At 31.4% G+C, this 26,124-nt stretch overlaps 1 protein-coding gene across 8 annotated transcripts; it reads right to left on the bottom strand.

Moving 5' to 3' along the window:
• LOC111050443 (putative cyclin-dependent serine/threonine-protein kinase DDB_G0272797/DDB_G0274007) lies at positions 1–26,124 on the bottom strand. 8 transcript variants are annotated; one of them, XM_039432597.1, is made up of 7 exons: positions 25,693–26,124; positions 23,496–23,604; positions 22,777–22,833; positions 19,724–19,941; positions 16,344–16,492; positions 4,078–4,163; positions 6–240 (listed from the first exon to the last, which is right to left on the bottom strand). In XM_039432597.1, the coding sequence occupies exons 2-7, from the start codon at positions 23,595–23,597 to the stop codon at positions 229–231; spliced, it is 624 nt and encodes a 207-aa protein (XP_039288531.1). In that variant the 5' UTR covers positions 23,598–23,604; positions 25,693–26,124; the 3' UTR covers positions 6–228. The 8 variants fall into 8 exon arrangements, with proteins under 8 accessions (XP_039288527.1, XP_039288526.1, XP_039288531.1 ...); XM_039432596.1 differs by having other exon boundaries at positions 19,724–19,944; positions 25,693–25,983; XM_039432591.1 differs by lacking the exons at positions 6–240; positions 4,078–4,163 and adding exons at positions 4,363–6,465; positions 13,531–13,742.

Raw genomic sequence — 26,124 nt, 5'->3', positions numbered from 1 at the left:
TCATATATCAAACACTTTTATTATTAGGCTAAAGGTAACAACACTCAATTTCAATTGACATTAGCTAGTGATAATTGTTAGAGTACCCTGATGGAGACATTGAATTGCGTCTCAAATCCATAACATATTCTTCCCAAGTAATGAAGCCATCGTAATCTGTATCAGCTTTGCCTAGAGCCATGTCAACCACTTGAGAAAACTCATTATCATTGAAAACTCTTGCATTACCTACATGATGCGCTGCAAAATGAAGATAATCATTGTTTTAGACATGCATTATACTAACGAAACATAATTCAACAATACTCTTGCATCAGATAACTCACTGTTAGATAGGATAACGATGCACTTTGTGAATAGTTTTTCAAATGTATCATTTTGTAACCTACCGGTACCGTATCCAATTTTAAAATTAGAAAATCACATCTTTATGCAATCCGAAAAAAATATCACTAAAATTGAACTGCGCTGTATGGCTTGAATTAATCTATAAGTGTATAGGTACAAGCGTGGGGGATCTCTTTCATAAGCTAGTATCACACCCTTGCTTCATTTATTTGCCTTTTATTCTCAGTGCTGTTATTATAGATTGCTATATATTATTTATTATTATTATAGATTATTTATCGGCCGTTTATTCTCAGTGCTGCTATTATAGATTCTAATATACCAAAGCCTAGAGTTAGGCTTAATAAAGTCTGAGTATAAGACTAATTCAGTATAATTTAAGACTAATTCAGTATAATAATTTTGCATACAAGTAATGATATTTTTGAATTATCCTTTCTATTCACATTTTTGTCCATTCAAAGAGAATTGGAAAACGTTTTTTCTTCCAATCCTCACTGTTCTATTGTAGCAGCATCCACAGTGATTACTCGTCGTAGAGTATGAATTCACGGGTACCCACAGGAGGGGGGGCGCCGCTGACTGCGTCCTCAAAATTCTTAAGGGGTCCGAAACCATTTTTTTTGAGTGGAAAACTAACAAAAAAGAGATGACATCAGCAGTGTTTAAAATAGCTATTCCGATTGATGACCTTTTTTGCGAGGATGCCTTACCGTACCTACTTTGTGAGGCGGCTATAGTATACTATACTAAATTTAGGATATTTTACCTACCGGTACCTAGAAGAAATAAAATTTATAGTTCAGAATAAGGCTACTTAAAAGATATGTGTAACTGTCTAAAATACATATTAGAATACAGGTTAACTTTCTATTAAAGGATTTCATGGTAAATTAAAGAAAAATTAATTCAGAGCTCTAACCTACTCAAGGAATTAAGGGGTAAGAAAAATGACGAAATTATATTGGCTGCTGGGAATAAACGTATAGTTGACTACATTAGTCAACATTAAAAGCAATTTGAGTCCTTCTCAGTTCAAAAACTTTTTTATTGATAAGATTGTCAATAAGGCTTCTCAAAAAAACATGAAAGCAAAGCTCTTATGTAAAGCAAACCTAATGTAACCTTCTTGTAAATTTAATTTCAGCCTAGTCATTTAAGATTGAGGTTTGTTATATGATAAAAAATATGAAATCCAGCAAATGTGCTGACGTTTATGGTATGAATACCGGTACCTTAATAAAAAATTAGGAGTAGATCTGAGTGAGGTGTTAACACAATTATGGTAGGTAGCTGTATTTTAAACTTTATATTCCCTGAAGCATTTAAGCTGGTAAAAGTTGTTTCTATATATATATATTACCTATATCTCTATCTCCAATGGGTACTGAGTTATGATTTTTCAAAAATGAGTGTAATTTGAAGAAAAAATCAATTTTGTTGAATTTTAGTTTTTGATCAACAATATCTTACGGTTGTGACCATTTAGACGTATAATTCAAAATCCCTCTAGGCCTATTTTTGTGCTCTACAATCTGAGATCAGGTAGAGCGCTCTATCTCATATAAATTTCCAGGTACACCTGACAACAATGCTCCTTGTATTGTGAAAAACACCTAATTTTCAGCTTCAACCATCATCACCAACTGAAATTTTTTCTACATTGCTTCCATCTATCTGCAACCTCATCATTGTCCATCAGCATATTCATATCACTTGATTTAATAATGTTACTTTTTACAGAGTGCTTGCCAAACATCTTCCTTATTAGGCTATACGATTTTTCTACATTTCCTCTAACAAACTGATTCTCAATTTCATCACATCGTTTTCCTAACCATACCTGTTTATCATTTCTGTCACTTCTGTTCACAAGATTTCGCAATTTATTATACTCACTTCTATTTCTGTCATTTTTGTGTTGCCTTCTCTTTTCGATTAGCGCTATGGTTTCATCACTTATCCAAGGCTTAAGTGGCTGCTCCTTCTGCTTGCCTACTATTTCTTTGGCAGAAGTCAGGATGGCAGCATCTTTCAAATTTCCCCAGAGATGCTGTGTGCCCAGCCCTGGATTTTCTATCTCATTCCTCAAGACCTGTTTGATTCTGCAATTGTATTCATTTACATTTTCCTTTATCTTCAGTTTCTCAATATCCCATTTACTGTTGGTTGGTTTCCTTCTGAATGTATTTCTTTCACCTTGCAAATTGTAATCCACCACTACTATGTTATGATCACTACAGATATCTGCACCAGGATATGTCTTACATTGCTGGATGTACCGTTTATGCTTTTTTCTCAAAATTATATAGTCTATTTGATATTGTGCTATGTCTCCTGGCTGGGTCCATAACCATATAGCCAGATATAAAAATATAAACAGATACGGTATACAGAAATTGCTCGCTTAATATAATAGGATTTTTGCCTTTTTATTAAATTTCAATTAGTTTATCTTTAGTTTAACTGGCAGTATTTGGTTACTAGTTAAATACAAGAAGGTCAATTTAAGTTACTTTTTAGGTATCGGTATAAGAATAATAATATTATGCAGAATATGATTAAAATACAATGAAAAATATGATAGATATTATGTATTTCATCTAACAAAACAAAATCCTTGCTTGAAATATTAATACGATCTGAATATTCATCTGTTGCAGCAACAGCCAACATGCCTCGATCTCGACGCTACAAAATATCTTTGGGCAGCTTTCTTTGAAATAATTTTCAATTAATAGTTTGTGATTTGCTGGAGTTGATTTCATTATTTTTTAAATATTACTTTCATTTTAAAAGTTTACAGTTGTTTCACTTATTCTAACTTTTGAAATAGAACTTATTACATAAAGTAATACTCAACGTTATAGGACGTAATACCATAGAGAAACAATAGCGTAAGAAAGAATATAAGAAAGCGTAAGAAAGCATAAGAAACAATAACTTATGCTTTTGTTTCTCTATGGTAATACATAGTTTTCAAAGATGGATAAAGTCACCCCAACCCGTGTGTAACATATTACATAAATATTGTCTCTTATTTTCAAAAAATATATCTCTATTGAAGTGAAGAATAATATTTACTTCTTCAATCGAAAAATACTCTTTAAACATTGCAGAATATAACAAAACATATTGCAAGTAAAGTTTGATTGCATTCTATTTAAAATTTCAACATTCAAAAATTAATACAAAGTGACCCTTGTTTACCGGTAATTCAAAATACCTCTGGGCATAATGATTATAAATATATAGTTATTGTTAAAACATAGTTGTGAATAATTCAATTTTATTCTATTTGAATTTACCTAAACATTTTTTCTCTCCCAGATGACTCAATTTGACGAAAATTGGAATATTAAAAGAAAATTCGAGGTTTTTGGAGCATCATCCTGTAAAAACCTCCACTTTGAGTTGACAAAAGGTCAACTTTTTGTATAGTTTATTTGATAGTTAAACAATACTCCGGAATAATTCATTTTGTTCTGAATCATATTCCGAAACGATAGGTACTATTGCTATTTCAGTACGGTACCTGGTGACTGGTCTAGTTGTATTCTCTTTGATATCATGTATCGTGAAGGATTATTGGAGTTTATTCTGGAATAATAGGTAGTCTACAAAGAATGGGCATTGAATGAGTTTGAGTTGATGAAGCACAAGTGATCAGATATAATAAACAACTGAAAATGAAAACGGTAATGTTTGAAATGAATGAGCAATGCATACCTTTGTACAAATTTGATGATTTTCTGTAACGATGAAGATTGAAATGAGAGAAATCCTCATCACCAGTGTAAATGTAGGAAAAATCACTAAATCAATAACAGATGCGTCGAAATTAGGTTCACAAGAGTATTCAAAGCACAAAAATAAACATAAAATTCAAGAGATGAAGAGAAAGACAAATCCTTGAAAGTAGACAGATGAACGATTTCTTTCAATAAAGGTAATTATGATAGATTATAAATCATGATAGAGTATTCTCGAACGGATGTGTTTAGAAAAAATGAATAGATTTTCAACAGTTAATTTATTAGAGGGATTCGGTTGAATAATACAAACTTTATAGAAAAATGTTCAATACAAAAACAAACTGAAAAAGGTAAAGGGACTATTTATAATCAATTTTTACAACACATTCTACTTTCTACTTGAGTATTTTTCTATAGTTTTAGTATTGTATTCGTTTCCTCTAATAACTATTAATAATCTGGTCAACATTTTCAAATACCCGTACCTGGTAACCAACAATTGGTTAGCTTGCTAATGAACAATATACATGAATACGTAGACGTAAGAGAATCATTGTGGAAGCATTGTGTGACTAAATGAAACATCACACTTGAAACATAGTTGAATGATTTTATTATATGAAATTATTAATGATTATGAGGATTCGACTCAAATTTGCCCATAAAATTGCACATAAAACATGAGTACATAATAGTAGCATAAGAATTTAATTAAATTAATTTAATAACACAAGAATAAGTTGCTTGAATGAATTGAAAACTACAATAAAAGTTGTAATTACTGAAATTTTCTGTTTTCTGTATGATTTTATTGGATGAATTTGATCAATCTAGACATCTAGAGTAGACTATCTTTGTGTAAAAGGAAAAGTAAGTTATTGGATAATTTGAAATATTTCAAACGAGATTTGTCAAGTTTAAAAGAAGGATAACAAATTATAAAACAGCGATTATCTAAATGAAACGTTTGATCACAAGCTTAAAATTCTTAGGAATTATATCAATGAATAAATTACATCTTCACAAAGTTGAATGTGCATCGAAGGCGTCAAATTGTAGTGGAAGCCCTAAAATTTGTGCTATTTTCAGTAGCGGTAACAGAATCGCAGTACAATGATCTTGAACAATAAGTTTCAATTATATTAATTCCAAAATTTGTTCATTTTTCCACGGAAATAAATATTATACCTACATAGTTAGCAATTCATTAAGACGAAAATATATACTTTATCCTCAAACCCACACCACAAATACACACAATATATGTACAAGATTTACAAAAACTCAACAACAATTATATAAATTCAACATCAAAACTAAATCAATAAAACTTTAAAATCAAAAACTACACCCAAACTACACTAAATTTGTTCAATATTCATCTATATATACAAAATTTTCACAAGTTTTTGCCATGGAACCTCAAGTTTTGGGTTGATTCAATAATAAACTTTAAATAGCAAATTGATAATATTTTTAAACTGGGAAAGTTTATATGAAGAAATCATGAATTGTTGAGTAAAATCGATTTGAAACCAAATGGAATTTTTAAATTATAACAATAATTTTGTGCTTAGAGTTCAAATGAAAAACAAATAACGTTTCAAGATTATGACAAAATTGTGATATATTTTAATAACAACAAATTCGAGTGGAATATGTAGTGTGAATTCCACACATTCAAATAAGTCAGAGTCTAAAAAGACACAATAAATTCATAATTCAGCTTAATGTTTTATAATAAGGAGAGGAACTCCTTATTAAAGTGTTGCAAAGCATTTAAAAAAAGTACCAAGTAAAAAACTCAGCAATGACTGTAATAATTTTTTTGAAAGTAACCTCTTAGAGGTTATAAAGTACATATATTAATTAATTAATCAACTTTTGAAAGTTGAAAGAAAAATTAGTTGATTTTTATACAAATAGTACGGCTAAAAAATGAAATAGATCTAAAAAAGAAATAAATAAAAAACAAAAATGAAAATTAAACGTTTTTGTGTAAATTTCAATGTAAAATGATAATTTATAAAGGATAGTTTTTCAACTCACAACCAAGCTTTCACACTCACAACATTCGAAGACGGTCACACCTTATGAATAAGGTGCACATAACTGAATTTACACTTATGTAGTTATTTATAACTTAGTAAATGTACACAGTAATTATTCACTGAATCACTCATTATAATAGAATTCTATCAAACGTGCTGTTGACTCTGATATTTTTTAAACTCAGTGTAGTCAATAAAACCATCGAAATCTGAGTCGTAGTCCCTGAAGAGCGGGTCGACTGCATTTGCCAGCTCTTGGTCGGTCGAAATACGTTCAGGTGCAACTTCCGGGTTTTCTGGATCTACTGTATCTGTATCCCATAAACAAAATGTTATAGCAACAATATTTTGCAAGAAAACAAAAGAAAAAAGATTGCAAGAGACATAAGAAAATGAGTAATTGAGACTATGCAACTACTCTATACTGATTCCAATTGATCAAGGATTTTGGAGAGCCGCTTTCATAGTGATTACTCCGTGAATGGTTTTCGTGAAAAAAATACCACTAGATTGAATCTGTTTCATTTTTGTTCGGTGATTGAGAAAAAGACATAACCTGCATTTTGTACTATTTACATAGATTGAAGAGGAGTAGATTTTGAAAAGCATTCGTGATTTAATGTTCAAGTAAACGAGCTTGTAAATTATAGATCAATTAAGTAAACAAGTCAGTATTCACGAACCAAGAATACATATTTAATTTAGTCATTTCATAAAATCACTTCGCTTATATGGGCTACTTGATTCAAATAGAAACAATATAAAAACTTTTAGTACCCTTTCATTAAAAACCTATGGTCGAAACTAGTCGTTAAAATATTTTTTTAGTTTTTAATGAAAGGGCACTAAAATATTGTTTTTATTTAATTTAGTCACTTTATCTAATTGAATTAATATAAATATCAATGAGATGAGATCAAAGGAATATAATATTATTGAATGACATGAATAAAGAAGAGAAAGCAGAGCATCATCCACCCATAATAAATCAACTATAGGTAGAAACGATAAGGTACTAGGATGGAATAAGTTACTGATGAGTTTCATACTCTTTATCTTAATTATCCATTTTTATATTTACTGAAAAAAAAACAATATCTTATTAGTTATTTCTCTAAATGCTGAAAAGAACCTACTAGAAGGCCTACTACCACAACTTTAGGTGCTAATCTAAAAATTTTAATTAAAATTAATATTGAGTGTATATATTCAAGCAATATATTTATGTATATATTCAATATTGTATACATAATATATTCAAGCACACTTTTCGTGTCATTGTATTTAAATAGGTACAAACACAGTGAAATAAATAGCACTGAGAAGTCAAGATATGATGATATATGAGCTTATAAACTTAGTGCCGGTTGCACAACAGCCGGTTAGATTTAAACCGTGATTAAATCCACGAGAACCGATCAGAGAAGCCGTCTTTTCAAAAACGACTTCTCTGATTGGTTCTTGTGAAATTAATCACGGTTAAAATTTAACCGGCTGTTGTGCAACCGGGCCTTAGTTCTATAAAAATTCGATTATGCTGAGTGATAATTCTAAGAAAACCCATGTATTTTAAATTTCATTTTAAGATAACGCTTCTTGATAAAAGCAGAAAATAATTAACTGGGAATGTATACAAATATATTTCAACAGATTAAACATAAACTACAAATGAAATGGATATAAAAACGCAAATTTTCACAAAATAGATGCAGTTGATTTAAATTAAAGAAACTTTTACGTTACTTGCAAAAAAGTACAACGTGCGATCAAACACTCACAAGAATTTTCTATAATTATATTCACAACAATTATAAATACCGTTCCTCAATTATTCAAAATTTTCTATATAATTGATGAAAATTATGGCAAAAGCTTAATATTTCTTTTACAATGATAATTTGACAGTAGGTTTCACTGAAAATAAACTTTCTACTCGTGATATTTTTCCAAGTTTTTCGATTTGTAATTCATCAAGCTATCAAAATGAAAAAGTTTTCTCAGGAAAACATTTTTTTCTGATCATTACTTTTTGAGATATGAGCGGTATTGTTGATCTAGTAAAAATTTTTTTCTTAAAATATCAATTTTTAAGATAGTTATTCAATTTACTAAAAATAGCCAAAAATAACTTTTAGTTGAGTTATTTTTGGTAAATTGAATAACTATCTTAAAAATTTATATTTTTAGAGAATTTTTGTTCTACTAGATCAACAATACTATCAATCTCATGGATTTATATCGAACCGAATTTGAAATGTTCTGTCCCAAAAATTCTAACTTCAGTCGCTCATATCTCAAAAAGTAATGATCGGAAAAAATGTTTTCCTGAGAAAACTTTTTCATTTTGATAGCTTGATGATATGCAAATAAAAAAACTTTAAAAAATATAACGAGTAAAAAGTTTATTTTTAGCCTTTGCACAGCCTTAAAAAACTAAATTTGTCGCTTAAAAATTTTGGTCCGCCATAAGATCCGCCATTTTGAATCCAACTCCATTAAAAAATGTTTTGGTGGTCATTTGATACAGAATTGGTCATTGGTGGTCATTGAAGAGAAAATGAATGGGGAAAACCGCTCATCGATATCTCAAACATATTTCTCTAAACAAAATTCTAAAAAAGTAAAATAGTATATTTTAGCTTGAGACACAACACGGTTGAACCGTATTAATTTATATATGGGCATAGAATAAAGGAATAAAGTAAAGTAAAGAAAGTAAAGATTATTTCTGTAATCTCCGATATAAGTGATGAACGTGTAAGCAAAATTGATTCTATTGAATTGCTTGGTTTACACTTTGACTCCAAGTTTATGTGGGATGAGCATGTGGATAAACTAGTTACTGGGGGGAGTAAAGATCTATTTGTTATACGAAATATTGTCAGATTGAGCTATTATCGGTGTCCAAAATGGTATATTATGCTCTATTCTAGTCCCATGTTGCTTATGGTATAGAGTTGTGGGAAAGCACCGCAGATTTTCATTTCCAAAAAGAGAGCTATTTGTTACATGGCTGATATTAAGTATAATGAGTCTTGTATAGATGCCTTCATTTCTTTGAATATTTTTCACCTTACTTTCTATTTATACAGAATAAGTCATATGTATGGGAACCCTTCAATAAGTTGGAGACTGTTGTAGATATAATACTGTAACTTTCAGGATAATTTATTAGTCGGATACTCTACCTTTTGAGGTACAAATGAATTTCAACCCCTCATAATGGGTGACTTAGGGGTAGTAACTCGAATATTTTAAATGGAGAAACCCATTATGTGGTACATAATTTCAAAGGCCAAGTAAGACAAGTAAGATGGCATCAATAGAAAAGTTCTATGATGCTTGTATCCAAAAAAGCGGCTGATTGAAGTTTTAGTTTAAAAAAAATGAGGGGTTATAACTAAATATTTAAATGTAAACACCCCTTGTGTCGTACATCATTTTGAAGGCCTTTTCAAAACAAGAAAGATGACACCAATAAAATTGTTCTATGGTAATTGTATCCAAAATGGCGGCTGATTGAAGTTTCAAGTAAAAACTAAAACTTCATTATTAAAAATCTGGTGTGGCGCACGCAGACAACTTTCCTTGCCGTTTAAAGATTGATCACCTGACGCTAGTGTTCACGCGCATTTCAAGTCTACTATTCAAAGATCTGAACCAGCTGGTGACAGGACAATAACACTGGAGAGACACGAGGTTTGCTATTATCTCTTCATAGTGAATAATATCTTATATATATAATTATATAAAAGCGAAATGGCACTCACTCACTGACTGACTCACTCACTCGCAGAACTAAAAATCTACCGGACCAAAAACGTTCAAATTTGGTAGGTATGTTCAGTTGGCCCTTTAGAGGCGCACTAAGAAATCTTTTGTCAATATTTCAACTCTACGGGTGGTTTTTAAGGGTTTAAAGTTCGTCTTTTAGCATGTATATTCTTCTTATTCTCTTAATTATAATTGAAAAATATCCATACCATATGTTAATATAGAACTATAATCTAGAGAGAGTACCTCTTCAAAAAGGCATTTAAAATGAGTACCACACAATGGGTGTTTACATTTAAAATATTCGATTTACAACCCTTAAGTCACCCCCTTTTGAGGGGTTGAAATTCAGTTGTACGTCAAAAGGTGGATTATTTGACCAATAACTTATCCTGAAAGTTACAGTATTATATCTACAACAGTCTCCAACTTATTGAAGGGTTACCATACATATGAGTCAATCTGTATACATACAAATTATTAATTTTCACCCACAAACAAATCTCGTAACTGGTCACTAGTAGAGAAGTAAACAATCATAACACTAGAAGTAAAAATAAACTAGCTTTAAGACAGCATAGCTTAAAACTTGCCTTCTTACATTAGAGCTAAGTTATACAATAAATGTCTTGCCGAGTTGAAGGCCAAGTCAATGAACATATTCAAAAAGAGATTCTACGTTCTCTTGCTGCAAAGGCTTACTATAGAGTTGACGATTTCTTTAATGCCTAGTAGATATTGGCACTTAAAAGTTGTATAAATACAAGTATGATACAAGCACATTCTAATAATCATCTCGGTTTAATTTTGTTCTGTAATTTTTATATTTTATTGATTTGAGGGTTCTTTCTATAACTTAATGACGATGTTCAACTGTTTATTGTATTGCATGATATACTGTGTTGAATAAATTAATATCTTATCTTATTTTATCTAACAGTTTCCAAGTTATTCACAATAGAAGATACTAATAAATTATACAAAAAATGATGTAACTGTATTGATTTTTTAAATTCGACAAGATATCAATAGTAGAACCTCGATAATAATCAGTGCTACTGGTATCAATGTTGAACATCGATTTCGGATAGCAGAGATCGGAGATAAACTGATTTGAATATTTTTCCGCGAGGTGGGACCGGAGTAGACCAATTCACCCATTTACTCATTTTTTTTCATTTTTGTATGACTTATTAGTACCGGTATCTTTGAATGTGAATATCTTTGAAACGGTTTGATAATATCAATGTGCGGTTTTCGCCATTCATTTACTCTTGGAATTATTGTAATCATGTATCATATGATGACCACCTTCCCATTTAAAAAAATGAAGTTAGATTCATAGTGGCGGATGCAAGATGGCAGACCAAAATTTTGAAATTACAGAAAATTAGTTTTTATTCCGATCGGTCAAATAGTTTGTTAACATTTATAGGGAACATACAAAATTACATTAATTTTTCATGTTGATATCCTCGAATAGAGTTCCCAATGAAAACTACTGTCAAATTATCCTCGTAGAAGAAATATGAAGCTGTTTTCATATTTTTCATCAATTCTGTATAAAAATACACAGCTAACATATTATATTCCTTCTTTGAATTTTGCTAAATTTCAGCTAAAACTCTACTTAGATGAGCAAAAAAAGCATTTAAAACCATGCTTTGATCATGCAGTCGTGCATTCAAATTGTGTTGGGTGATTCAAATATTACTATCAACCAGGGTGTTTATATCGATGTGCTGTCTTTCTAACAAGTTGCATGGAACAATAACAAAGAAACATCACAAAAGCAGCTTCTATCTAATGGTTTCAAAAGTGCAATATGTCTATTCATACCTATATAAAAACAGAATGCAACGACACACTACTAAGGACACAACAAATATACAAAACTCCTGTTGGAAAAATAGTAATCTATACTAATCTAATAATAAATAGTAATCAGATAATAATCCGACCTAATAATCTCTAATGTTGTAAAGTGTAACCTATATTATGTTTGTATGTGGAATTAATCTATTGAAAGTTGTAAATTTAGAATTTGAATTACTGTATTATTTCAAGATTTAATCCGTGATCCGTGGTCTAGTGGATAAAGAGCTTACGTAGCAGCATAGAGATCCCGGGTTCGAACCCTCTCACAACCAAACGTTTTTTAACCAGATCATTCCCGTGTTATCGGATGGGCACGTTAAACTGTCGGTCCCGGCTGAAGTATGACAGTCGTAAGGCCCTTTGACGGCTCAAATTATATATTCAGGCGGTGGGACCTTCCCGCAAGGGACTCCCCACCAACAAAAGCCATACGAATTTACCTTTTTTCAAGATTTAAGATCCAAATGGTTCATAACCACAAAAATTACGATTTTTATTCAGTAGTAGGACTAGAAGTTTGTACGTTGAATTCTCACTATTCCATCCAAAATAAAACTTTACATTACATCAGATGAGGGTAGATGAAAGTTTTAATCCTAATAAACAGGAAAATACAATACTATTTCAGTAAGTTTCAAGTCCAAGACCAACGCTGTGGCTTAAAACACATAAGAAGTATTTGCACAAGAAATAATATCATTGTCTTCTGAGTTATACCTCTTATTCTCAACTGTTCTTCTATCTTCCAAAGTTCAAGGACACATTAAAATGTGGAAGTGATACAGAGTTGTTAGCTGAAAGTTTTCAATTATGTGCAAGGCGAGAAAGACTCGCTTTTGGACTTTCCACACTCTAAGCATTAAAGAAACCGACTTGGGATGAGAGCCGGACGACAACGGCAATTGGACAATATAAGACTTCAAGTAGTTTTGCAAAACTGATAATTTTTTTATCTATGTTTTAAATCTATAAAAACTTCTCTTTTGTGTGTTCGTCATATAAATTTCTGATGTCAACTCCAAAGGTCTTTTAACTTGAAATAATATGAATATTATGGGATTGATTGGAAGTATGCTTTTGCTCCCAGCTGTCGCATGCTTCATTAATACCACTCATCTATGCTACAACCTACTGGAATCCCAAGTAATTTGTTGGCATACAAGTCTTTTCAAGATCAAGTACAGTACTCACTCTTCTCTATAGGACTACTGAAATTATTAAATGAAATAGAAGTTATCAAGTATCCTTTTTTATTCTATTAAATCACAACTAGGTTCAAATCGATACAGCCCTTTTCTAATGTAAATAAAATAAACAAGATTGAATCAATGCTAGTTAATTGCATTTTATTTTATTAACACTTGAAAATGAACTTTATCGAAAAAACGAATTTAGTTCTTAGGTCAATATTTGTAGTAGCATTAAACCTTGGTTCTATCTATATAGATTTTATTAGATATTCGAATAATTATTTTAATAATATTCCAGCAGTTGGTCAACTGCAACTTTTTTATAAATCTTCTATCATGACTCTAATGAATTGAAAATAGTGTTGTGATTTAATAAAATAGAAAAGGGTACTTGATAACATGTATTTCATTTTAAGAAGTGAAGTATACAATATGATGTGATTGTAAACTGAACAGTATGGAATACGATTTTCTGACTGTAAAGTGGAACGCTAGGAATTTCTAATTGGATGCTATGGCTAAGGAGATACCTACAATTATTCAGTTTCACGAGTGCTGCTGCGGGGGCGGGGGTTTGGCAGCTTTCTGTTGCGCGCGCACAAACTCTGGATAGTCAATGTAACCGTCGCTGTTGCTGTCGTCCATCGACAAGATCGGATCGATCAGCTGAATCAGCTCCTCGTCCTTGAACAGTTTCTCCTGCGGCTGAACCGTCTGTCCGGTGGCCGGGTCCTTATGACCTTGTTCTAATTGAAAGCCCCAACAAAATCACACACAAGCAGGTAAACAGCAGACAAACACAAACATTTAGCAAACCACTCACACTAAACCTTTGCTGTCACGCTAAACAACATTGATTATTCGTGATATTTTCACAACTGTACAATTTATACGTACTGTACTGTACTGTACGTCTGCCCATATGTAGATACTCGGTTTAAACGGAGAAATGTCAGCTGTTCTTTAAGCCCCGAATTAAAAACATTATAAATGCAACCGTATCTACAAGTAAACGTGGTTTAGCTTTAAACGTACATGGTGTATATGGCCTCAAGTCACCCAGACTTCAACTAATCCCAATCTGAAGCCTGGTTCAGGTAGAAAGCAGTCCTGAATTATAAGAAAAAGGCTAGAATACAACAGACTTTTGTACTTTTATTGATAGATCGCTGTGCACTTGAAGTGTGTAGGGATATATTTCCAATATAATAGCAATTCTAAATTTTAATCAATCAGACCTCTTTGAATAATAAAAACAGCGGTTCAAGTAATGTTTTCACTTATATTCTTACATCCAAAATTGAAAAAAAGTGCTATTCAAATTAAAATGGATTAGTTTCTTGTTACAAGAATAATAATTTGTATCCTAATTTGAAGATTCAGGTTTACGTTTTTAAACGGTATTACATTTTTTATGATCTTTGAAACTGCTAAATGACGAGACTGCGTATGGTTCAATATCACTTCTATTCTAATTAAATACTGCTATATTTAAAAACGAAAGATTTGTATACAATTATCCTCAAAATAGTAGCCCAATTTGAGAATAATCAGCAACTAAAACCGATATGCTTAACATTGTTCTTGGAAAAATTTTTCATGATGAATAAATGAATGAGTTTTGCGGGGCATGGAGAAAATTATTGAGTATTGGAAGCTGTACACTTATACATTGGAATAACAACACTGTACGAAAATAAATGTATGTGAACAAAACTCAAACAATTCCACCTTCAAAACAATTTATGAAAATAAATTTTATATGAGATAAACTATTGTGAAGAAGCGTGAATCTAGGGAATGTGTATAGGAAGTTGAGTCGAGTGTGAAAGAGATAAAAAGTGAATTTTACAGATACGTGAAAAAGAATACTGAAAGTAAGTACATAAAACACATATTTAATTTATGTTCGTTACAGAAATACGGAAGAATGATTTCATGATCAATGAAATGAGAAAAATGATAATAACTCACACTGAAAACTTTGAGCTAAGGTGAAAATGGATAAATTTAAATTAAGATAATGTTACAAATTTTCTCTCTGTGAGGCTATTGAATTTTTTTAAAATTTTAAATGTATTATTGTATTGATTCTCATGTTTTTCAAGTTTATAGGTCCAGGTGAATTAACACGTTAAGATTCAAACATCAGAGAAAGAACTTTGAAGAAAAAAAGCGAAGGTAAGTACAGACTACAGTTCGATAATATTACCTTCTGCCTGGGTAAATTTACCTGTTGCACTACTTTTCTTGATCTAGGCTATTGATTTTTATCAGCTACGTGTTAATAAAGCAGCATGCTTAATATTTATTAATTCTAGAATTTCATATTTCACTACATGCTAAAAGGCATTATTAGTATCCAACGCAACAGTGGAATTCATTTCAATGCTGTAGAGAAGCATTATTTCTGTATGAAGAGCATGCTTTGCGTTTGACTATGCAAAGCATGTCCAGAATGGTAGCTGCAGCAATACGGAAAGCCTCAACAATCAACAAGATTCAACAATAATTTAATCCTTATGAACAGAATTTGGCCACAATTTAAGAGAGTTTTTGAAACCATTCGTGATTATGACAATCTATTACTGTACCGTATGATAAAATTTCATCTAAATCATAAAAGTATAAGAAGTAAAAAACTTGTTATATTGTGTAGTAGCATAGAGAAAACATACACAAGCATTCCTGTATGCTTACTATTTGTTGGTTCTACATCATAAGAAAAAGTAGGTAAAAAGTGAAGTACGGTTGCCTATTTTGATTGTATCAAAAATTAATTGATTGATACAAAAGATATACAAATAGCAAATAACTAATAAGACAAAGGAAAGAACAAAAATATTATTGCCCATTTTACAAACAAAGCCAATAAATATATATAAAATATATTGGTAATATCAAGCATTTCTTAAGAATTGATCCAGAATGGAAAATTGAAAATCAGAGATAAACAGAGTTTAAAATTGCATTTACCTGAGAATTATTTTTTAATTGCAGAAAGTTATTTTATTACTTCAAATTGAAACGGATAGTAAATTTGATATGACCATCCAGATACAATAGGTCATATTGTACTTGAGTCATATAAATTATGAAAACAGCAATACTATATCAAACTATGAACTTTGATGTTGAAATTCTTTAAATATACTAAGGTTACTGAACAATGCAGTGATTATTCATTTATTGAACCACAAGCACTGGAATAATGGAATGAAAAACAGACGCTAACCCAATTTTGTAATTGGAGACCTAAAAATCGTCAGATTAAAGAATTCTGATAAATTGGGGGGAAATTCTTACAGAACGAGAAATAAAACTTTGAAAAATAAATTGATACGAACCATGCCAGTGGATAAGTGATTTGATCAATTCGCATCCATCCAGCTTGTTATTGTTATCTGAATCGTGCATCTTGAAATAATGGAACTGAAGTTCTTGTTCAGTCATTTTACTTGTATCCACTTGAGCATGTAGATGTTCTTTCAGATGGCTGAAAAAAGAAACGCCAAATCTTGATTAAAACTGATAAGTAATAAAATATTTTTGGGTATTATTTTATTATTTATTATTAGTGTCTTATCAATGAGCCGACGAAAATAGTTGGTGATAGTCAGACTTGCTTGGATCACTATTTTACCAGATTCAATCAAATAAAATACAGCGTAGATTGCAATGCTCAGGTCTTACATCTTGAAATTACTGATCACTCAATGATTATTTCAGAACTTGATATTTCAAAAAACACTAATGGTAGCAACAAAAATAGTTTAGTAATCAACTTCAATAGATTAGATATGGAATTACAACAAATGGAAATGGGATAATGTCTTATCTGAAAATACGGTTTCAGCTGCCTTTGATTTATTCCTGAATTTATTATTAGATGTGATTAATAAATGCAAATACAGTAGAGTAGATGAGAAAAGAGAGCTCGTTGAATTAAATCCATGGGTTTCCGATCATCTCTGTAAGGGTATTACAGGAAGAAAAAAGATTTATAAGCTTATGATTGCAAGACCTCATGATTTTAGATTAAAAGAGTATTATAAATCGTTCAGAAACAGGTTGAAATCGAATTTAAGAAAAGCTAAGGAAGAATATTATTTGATGATTGCTCTGGAAATTTGAAGAATCAATGGAGAATTGTAGATAGTTTGATTGGAGATCAGAAAGCCAAGCGAGAAATAACTAGTTTAGAGATTAATTCACAAATTATTACACATGAAAAACAAATAGCAACAGAGTTCAATTCATTTTTTATACAGGTTCCACAACAATTAGGAGACTCAATTATCACCTCAGAGAATAACGAACAATTTAATTCCCGGTTTTTGTTCAAAGATATGCGAAACTCCTTATATTTCTATCCAACCGACGAGAATGAAGTACTTAAAATAATTGCAAGTTTAAAAAATAATAAAGCACCTGGAATTGATAAAATTAGTAGCTATGTTGTTAAGAAAATTGCTGTTCACATCTCTGTTATTTTAAGTGAGCTGTTTAACCGAAGTATGATAACTGGAGAGTTCCAGAATGTTTGAAAGTTGCAGTTGTCATTTCACTTTCCCCAACCCTCACACACTGTCTTCTGTTTTTGAGATAGTTTTTTGTCTGTCAGGGAGACAGACAAAAAACTAATTATTGTTATCGTCCAATATCACTATTACCTGTATTTTCTAAGATTTTTGAAAAATTATTAAGATAAGATTGATTGGTTTCTTGAAAAAATTCAATTATTTTAGTAAGGCAGTTTGGTTTTAGGGGTGGATTGAGCACAGAAGATGCATTGGTTTCTTGAAGATATTTATGATGGCATCAATGACAAAAAAAATTGTTTAGCCTTGTATATCGACATAAAAAAAGCATTTGACACTGTAGATCATATAATACTGCTAAAAAAGCAATGGGCAGCTGGTGTTTGCCACTTAGATGGTTTTGCTGCTATCTCAAAAACAGAAGACAGTGTGTGAAGGTTGGGGAAAGTTTTGGCAGCTTTAAAAATATTGAGTTCGGAGTTCCACAAGGCTCAGTTTTAGGCCCTATTCTATTTCTTGTATATATAAACGAGCTTTGTAATGCAAATCTTTACGGTAAATTAACTGCATTTGCAGATGACACTGCTCTAACGTATAGTGACACTGATTTAAAATTAATCTATGAAAAATGTGTTTCGATTTGAAGGTTTTGAATTACTGGTTCAGTCAAAATTAAGTGAAAAAACTAAATATATGATTTTCAATTTGAGAAGGGAAACATTTTTTGATAGAGACCTATTCTACTACGGCTTCTTGTGCAATGATAACTGTGGTTATATAAAAATTGATATTGTAAACACTATCAAATACCTTGGCTTGATCATTGACTCTGCTTTATCATGGAAGAGTCATATAAGTAAATTAAAGAGGGAGTTTTGTAGAGGGTTGAGAAGTTTTTATATGTTACGTGATTTATGCCCTTATACTGTTGTTCTACTTAATGTCTATCATGCACTTATAAATTCAATAACGAGTTTTGGTCTTGTCTGCTGGGGAGGTACATAAGTCTTAACAAAAAAAAAAAACCATAAATGGTTATGTTATCTTATTTATCAAATTAAATTACACATAAGGTAAATTATGTAAACAAACAATTATTTTTTGTCATAATTTTTGTATTGATGTGCAAAGTAAATAAATTTTGAATTGAATTGAATATTCACAAAATAATACAATAATATTCTGTCAAATTAATGTTGCCAGAATACATGCATTAATTTCACATTAAACCAGAGCTGGTCTGAATGTCGCATAAGAAGGAATAGAGCGCTCTAATGATATAATTATCTAGCCACAGTACTATTAGCAAGGAATTTGCTTTGGTGCTAACGCAAATGGATAGGAAAATTACTTCATCCCTCCCATTCAGCTGCGAACGGTCATTATTTTAATCAATAATGTATGATGGAAAGTAAAATAGAGCAATTATTCTGAACACGCTAAAAAATGACATTTTATCTTAGATGCTAGAAATCACAGCCTTCTCTAGTATGCAGTAATTCATCCTGGAGAGAGTGATTCGCACAACTCATAAACAAAATTTAAAGATTACTCTCAAAGTGGAAATAGGAATAGCAACCAAAACTATTTTCTGAAGTAGGATGCCGCAGGTTGGATTTTAAATACAAGAAACTTATGAATAGTCGGATAATTATTAATTTATATGATTATGTGCTGATTGAACACCACTTTCAGGACCTCCAACGAAGAAGGTTTCCTTCCCTTCTTACAGGTCTTTAGTGAGCTCTACCTGTATATATAATAATAATAATAAACTTTTTTGTCAAAAACAATGCATACAAAATAATACTCAATCATCTAGAGCATAAGCTAATAATAATAAATAATGCAATTATGAATATTATATACATTTAATTCTCTTGACAATAAATACTCTGATCCAAGGGAAGCTTCCCTGTACGCATGGAGGAGTTGCTGCACACCACAGAAACTCTCTTATAGTAAAAAAAATCAATTTGTTCATCGAATTCCTTATATCCAGTTATTTTAACTAGAAAATGAAAACATATATATCGATTTTATAAAAAAAATATAGAAAATCTAAATAGTTATTAATTTATATAATATATCCAAGTGCTGATTGCACATCACTTTTAGAACCTTCATCAGAGTAGGTTTTCTTCTTACAGGACTTCCACCTGTAAGTTTGAATTTGAGAAACCTACTCTTTTTCCTGATGTATATTGGCTGCGTTGAGCATGTCCTCATGTTTCACATTGCCATGAGCATGGTGTTGTTGTTGTTGCTGCTGCTGCTGTTGTGGAGGCATTTGCTGCGGTTGATGCATCTGTTGTTGTTGCATTTGCTGCTGCTGTTGTGGTGGCATCTGCTGTTGTTGCTGATAGTTTTGTTGAGGAGGTTGTTGGTGCATTTGTTGCTGCTGCTGCTCAACAAATCAACAGGAAAAAAATAATTAATAATTAAAGCGGATTCTCGCAAAACAGGAGGCTTAACATAGGCCTAGACATTGGAAGAATTCAAAGTACCGGTTCAGTTCTGTGCAAAAATGCTGGTCGAAGTCACTGTCAGACTACGATCAGTAGAGCAAGAGTCAGTGATTATAATGCACTGATATGTGCGAATCTGCCTATACCTGGCATTCTTTTCCCTATAGAATATCTTAATTAATGGATTAATTGAATATCAATGTTGAAAAGTTTTATTAAATAATGTACCCCGCAGGGAAGAGACAACATGCTTCATGGAAGCGATAAATGGATTGGAAATCGACACGTAATGTTCTATGTGAAACATTCAAAGTGAATTAGTACATTAGTAATTATAGTCTTCACTTAGAACATTACGTTTTAGGAAAATATAGTTTCCTAATTCATTTATCGTCTCCATTATTATTTTTAATAGTTTCTATTATTATTATTATAGAATTATTACAAGCTTTATTGATATAGATCATAACTACATTGTGAATACAATACTGTGAAGTTCTACACACTGTAAAGTGTTATGGAATTGTTGAAATTGGGTTCCAATGCGGCAAACAAAGTTTATAATTTGATAAGACCAAGTTAAATTTAGTTGAATATATATTACAGGATTCACAGAGGTACATTAAAATGGGACCTTATAAATAATGTAGAAACTTGAAAATATATTTTTTCACAAACTGTGAGCATGTGAACAATAATAGGATAGCTCTAGTCCTATTATAGTAAAATACAGGCAAGAAAATGTGTTCAATATGACGATAATCCCATTATTATTGGATTGTGACATCGTCAACGTATACTAAATGCGTGAATATTGTACGCTCACACAAGTGTGATGATAACTCTAGAATGGTTCAACAAACTCAGTACAGCTGTGAACACACAATCATTAAAATGTAAATGTTACCATCAGATTGCTGAATTCATTGATATGTTAACAATTCCATCAATCGTTTAAGATTACTCTCTGTTAAAGATTACTTGATTATTATAATGAGTTCAAAACTTCAACTTATTGTAGATGTTTGAATGCATGTATGATTTACTTCTGAATGTATAATTTATTTAATCAAATATTTCCACATTACTTTAAAACTTTGATCGTTAGAAAAATGAAATGTATTCAACAAATATGAATATTAATATCATTATTTTCATTCATTTACTTATTGGGGCCGTTTGCACACTCAATGCTTAAAACTGAATTAAACCAAAGATGAAACAAATCATAACACATTAGAGATTTGTTCTACTTGTTATGGATTTAGGCCGGGTTTCACCAGGAACTAAACTTGTCGTTAGAGGAAGCGTAAACTCCAATTAGCCCTTAACATCCGCATCTATAATCTGTCGTTAAGAAAAAAATGGCGGCGTTCTGTTTACTGTCATGTTGAAAGCTAGAAGAAGAGCATACGAATTGGCATTTGAGAGTGACAGTGATGATGATGATTATGTTGTTCGCCGACCTAGATGGAAGAGAGAAGGGGTTGATGATTTTAATAATTTAGAAAAAATAGAATTATTTTTCATTATGATTGACAGATGCATTTTTTCATTGTTCGTGAATGTTGGGTCCCTTCTTCTTTTGATAGCTTTAGGCAACACAACATTGACAGAATGGCTAGAAGACATCCTGTGAAATTTGACATTTTAATTATTTCCAAAAAAAAAAACAATCTGTAGAGCATTACAACACTACAGCCTAAATTGAATTTAATAAATCATAGGCCTACAACTAAAAAACTGAACTATAATTATTATTAATCACTAAAATTTCTAGGCTAACCTCCACTCAATTTGGTAAACAAAACTTGTGGTTTTGGAATCTAGTTGGATTTTCTAGGTTAGGTTCTACATGTTTACATCGTGAAACATGTGTCATGGCGGCTCACTGCCACCCTGATCCACTCTAATCTGTCGTTTAGTAATGTAACATTAGTTTTCGTTGGTGAAATCGAATTTCTTAATCTTTCGTTGAAGTCATCAGTTAGTATTAGCTGGAGATTACTAAGCGAAGCGTTAACGTGAATTTGGTAAAACACACCCTAAGGCAGGTTGCAGACGAACCACTATCGCATGTGGGATGTGGGAGATACTATTTTCCTTCTGTGGTACCACAAACGCAGCGCATATGGAATGCATTGGCAGGCATGTCAGTGGCACTGATACTTCCAAAAGGCGTTGTGCGCTGTGGTAGCGATTAATTTCCTTGCGATTGTGGTACCACTGGTTTGAGCAACTGGCTTCCCCTACTGGCTTCTATACCATAATCGCACTAATGAGCGTTTTCTCAAATGTATTATGAAAGTCTCTTTGCGTTAGTCGTATTGTTCTGTGGTGTCGGTCCACATCCCACATGCGATAGTGGTTCGTCAGCAACCGGCCTTAATCCAGTTTGGAACAAAATTTCGTTTAAACTGGCACTGTGCAAACGGCACAGTTTCATTTAAACTAAATTTGATCAGCTGGTGGCTCAAACTAAAAATGAACTTGAAATAAAAATGAACGAGACTTGATAAGGATTTGATCCAGTTTAAAAAGAAATTTAGTTTAAATTGAAACTGTAAAAACTGCTCTAAGACACGGCCGTTTGCAATAGTTTCAGTTGAAACTAAATTTCGTTTTAATGGAATAAAAGTGAATTGTTAGCTTTTAGGATTGAGCCACAATAAGTCTACATGAAACATTGCCTGATGATCATTACTGTATCATGCATTTCCCCATAGTTCACCAGTTTTTCATTATATTTTGTAGAATTATTGAACACCTACCTGACCCATAGGAGGTTGGCCTGGCTGTTGATGCATATGCTGGTTATATTGTCCCTGCTGAACATGAAAACACAAACACTCACATCAAAATTTCGCATACAAAAAAGCATAACGTTGCAAAAACTTATTTTGATATTTTCACAGTACACAATTAAGAGATTAGAAAACATTTCAAAGTAATAAAAAAATTTGTGTCTTCATAAACACTCTGAAATGTTCAGAATGTTCACAATTTGAAATGTTCAATGGATTATACTATATGAACATAATCTTTAAAATTAAGAAGTTTAGTTTTGGGAAAAAGTCTAGAAAACACATTTAAAAATTATTTTGAGATTAAAACTTAAATATAATTCACGTTAATTTTTAAAATCCATAGAATAATATTAGAAACTCAAGCAAGATAGAACAAAATAAAAATATATCCAATAAGCTATACTGTTACTGAGCATATGAGCGGATTTTTATACAAGTAGTATTAACCTATGTACTGTCAAAATTCAAGGCATAATTTTAGTACACAAGCAAAATTCAAATTTATTTCATTTATGTTTTTCACACAATTCTGACATTCAAGCATTGGTATTTCAATAAATCAATGTTGGAACAGTGAAGAGTATTCTTGCAGAATAATCATTTTCAACAATCAAATTGTGATAAAATTACATCGATCACAGAACAGCACGTTATTATTTGATAGAAATAGCAGTGTTACTTACGTTAGCATAATGCTGAGGTGGAACTCCTGGTGCCACCCTATCATGTCCAACAACATAACACACCAATTGGACTACTATCAAAGGAATAATAATTGTACCCATATTCTTCCTGCAACAAATATATCAAATAGAATATTATTGTTAAGAGGAGAGAAAAATAATTTATTTTCGATATTATTGACAAAATACTTTTTTAAACTAATAACACGATTTTATTTAGTCTATAATATTATATAAAATCGAAATGGCACTCACTCACTCACTGACTGACTCACTCACTCGCAGAGCTAAAAATCTTCAAATCTCGGACAAAAACGTTCAAATTTGGTAGGTATGTTCAGTTGGCCCATTAGAGGCGCACTAAGAACGGATTTGGAAAAATTTCCAAATATACGCCTAAAATCAGCGTTTTTTAGCGTTTTCTCCGCTTTATCGAGAACAAATGAACAGAAAATGTTCAAATTTAGTACAGAAGCTCAGCTAGGGTGTAATAATGTTATGTTAGAATGAATTTGCAATAACATCAAATATACGCCCAAAATTGGTGTTCTTTGCTTTTTCTCACATTTATCGAGAACAAATGAACATAAATTGTTGAAATTTAGTACAGAAGCTAAGCTAGGGTGTAATAATGTTATGTTAGAAGGAATTTGAAATAACGCCAAAGATACGCCCAAAGTCTGCGTTTTTCTGCGCTTTCTCAGCTTTGGCTTTCTGATGGAATGAAGCATGCTCAAATGAAAAATGCAGGCGAGCGAAGCAAGCCCGCTGATCTCATTTTTGGACGATCCAGTCGGGGGCCCAGGGGGCGGAGCCCCCTGGCCAGACGGATATGGCGAGCGAAGCGAGCCTGACGGCTAGTTATTAGATAGAATGTTAAATATTAGGAATATATTTTTCAGACTAATAATACAATTTTATTTAGCCTATTATTAGAGTGGCATTGAATCGAGAAACTATTAAAAAATTTTCAAATTATAATTTGAAGGCTCCATTACATCAAATTATTAACTGTATCTGAACTACAAATTGGATTTAAACTACAAATTAATTATACGATTATGAATCCTTGGATATCTAGCATAGGATCGTAGGGAGGACCGAAGAAGTAAAAAAGTAGACTTCCTAAGTAAAAAGCTTGTGGATAGCTAAGATTACAAAGGGGTTCAAGATATAATACAACAAAACTATGAGTTCTAATAAAAAATAATAATTAATCAATCCATCTCGTTATTTTAGCATATTTTTAAAAAACTACTCCATGAAAAACTCTTCAAATATAGTGAGGTCCACTCTACAATTGCGGTATTTAATTAATATTGGAGGTGCTATCCTAATCTATCATTCAACAAAGCGTCATTCTAGCTTTGTAACCTTGCCAGATCGTTTTCTAGAAATAAAATTAATTGACAAAATAGTTAATCTCAATAAGCCTATGATATTTTATTATTCAATTATTGATAAACATGTAGCCTGTACTTGACGAGTAAAATATAATTGATTATTTAAAACAAGAATAAAAAGTTAATATTACATCCGATATAATTATACCGGTATTAGCCATCTTGATATTGGCAAGGCAGAAAATTGGCAACTCTACTTTTCCACTGCAATTATAATTGCCTAACCTAACCTATAACTTTTTATAGAATAATATTGCTAGAAATCTTTTCGATACAAAATTTACGTCAAAACTTGAAGAAAGAACTCAAAAGCCAAAATTCTGAATTACTCTACTACCTATCGTCAATACTATTTGGATTTGATTCTTCCTATACACAATCATATAGTTGAAAATTACAATTAATAAATGATAAAGAAAACAAAGACTGCAATATGTTCAGTTGGAGTTTTGCTAACCTATAAAGAATTACCGCACAACACTTTTCTAACATAAGCCTTGTTAGAAAAGTGTTGTGCGGTAATTCTCAAAAATTTTATTTATTTATTAGAATTTGAAATTTTAATTGATTAGTGCTGCGTTGGTTGTAGAGCAATCATTATAATGTATGGTATCCGTTAAATTAACGATTCTACATAGACCTAGAACATAATGTAAGTCAATATCAATTCAGTATGTCTTTCAAATTAACAAAACTCAATAAACCTCTCTATTTAGGATATTCTATACTATTTCATTGGATGATAAAGACAAAATAGAAGATAAAGTTGTATTTATGCAGAAACAATAACTTACAATAAAAATTATACTTGAGAAATCAAAACATAAAGTTGAAGTTTTTCGCCGGTACAACAGACTGTCAAATAGCTTAAATATTCAGATAAAAACTGACAATTTTTGATTAGTATTCTGGAAATACTGAAAAAAAGGTAAATTAAACTTCTAATGTGAATATACTAGTAATAAACACTTTTCTACACGTTGCAGGTTATGACATCTTGCTACAAATTGCTTTCAGGATTCATGCAGGACCTGTTCCAAGGTTCCACCAACTCTCCGCTCAACCAATCTGGCGATCTGTATCTGACTTGACAACACGTATACAATTTGAAAACATGCGGGCAACATAATAAAGTAAATTTTCTACTTTTGGAAATTGCATTGAAATAAGTTAACTTACACAATGATCATTAAAAAAAATTAACTTTAGCTCTACTTATTTTATTG

Source organism: Nilaparvata lugens, chromosome 7 (genome assembly GCF_014356525.2).
Source record: "Nilaparvata lugens isolate BPH chromosome 7, ASM1435652v1, whole genome shotgun sequence".
Lineage (NCBI taxonomy): Eukaryota > Metazoa > Arthropoda > Insecta > Hemiptera > Delphacidae > Nilaparvata > Nilaparvata lugens.
Note: the sequence above shows the minus strand (reverse complement) of the source record. Positions and strands in the feature narration are given on the sequence as shown.

Bases quoted from the DNA above. Each gene is read 5' to 3' on its own strand.
- LOC111050443 (XM_022336760.2), bottom strand. From the start codon at position 23,597: ATGGGTACAATTATTATTCCTTTGATAGTAGTCCAATTGGTGTGTTAT. The intron at 22,834-23,495 runs GTAAGTAACACT...TTTCATGTTCAG, and splicing joins CACCTCAGCATTATGCTAAC to CAGGGACAATATAACCAGCA. The intron at 16,493-19,723 runs GTAGGTTTCTCA...TTCTTTTTTCAG, and splicing joins AATATACATCAGGAAAAAGA to CCATCTGAAAGAACATCTAC.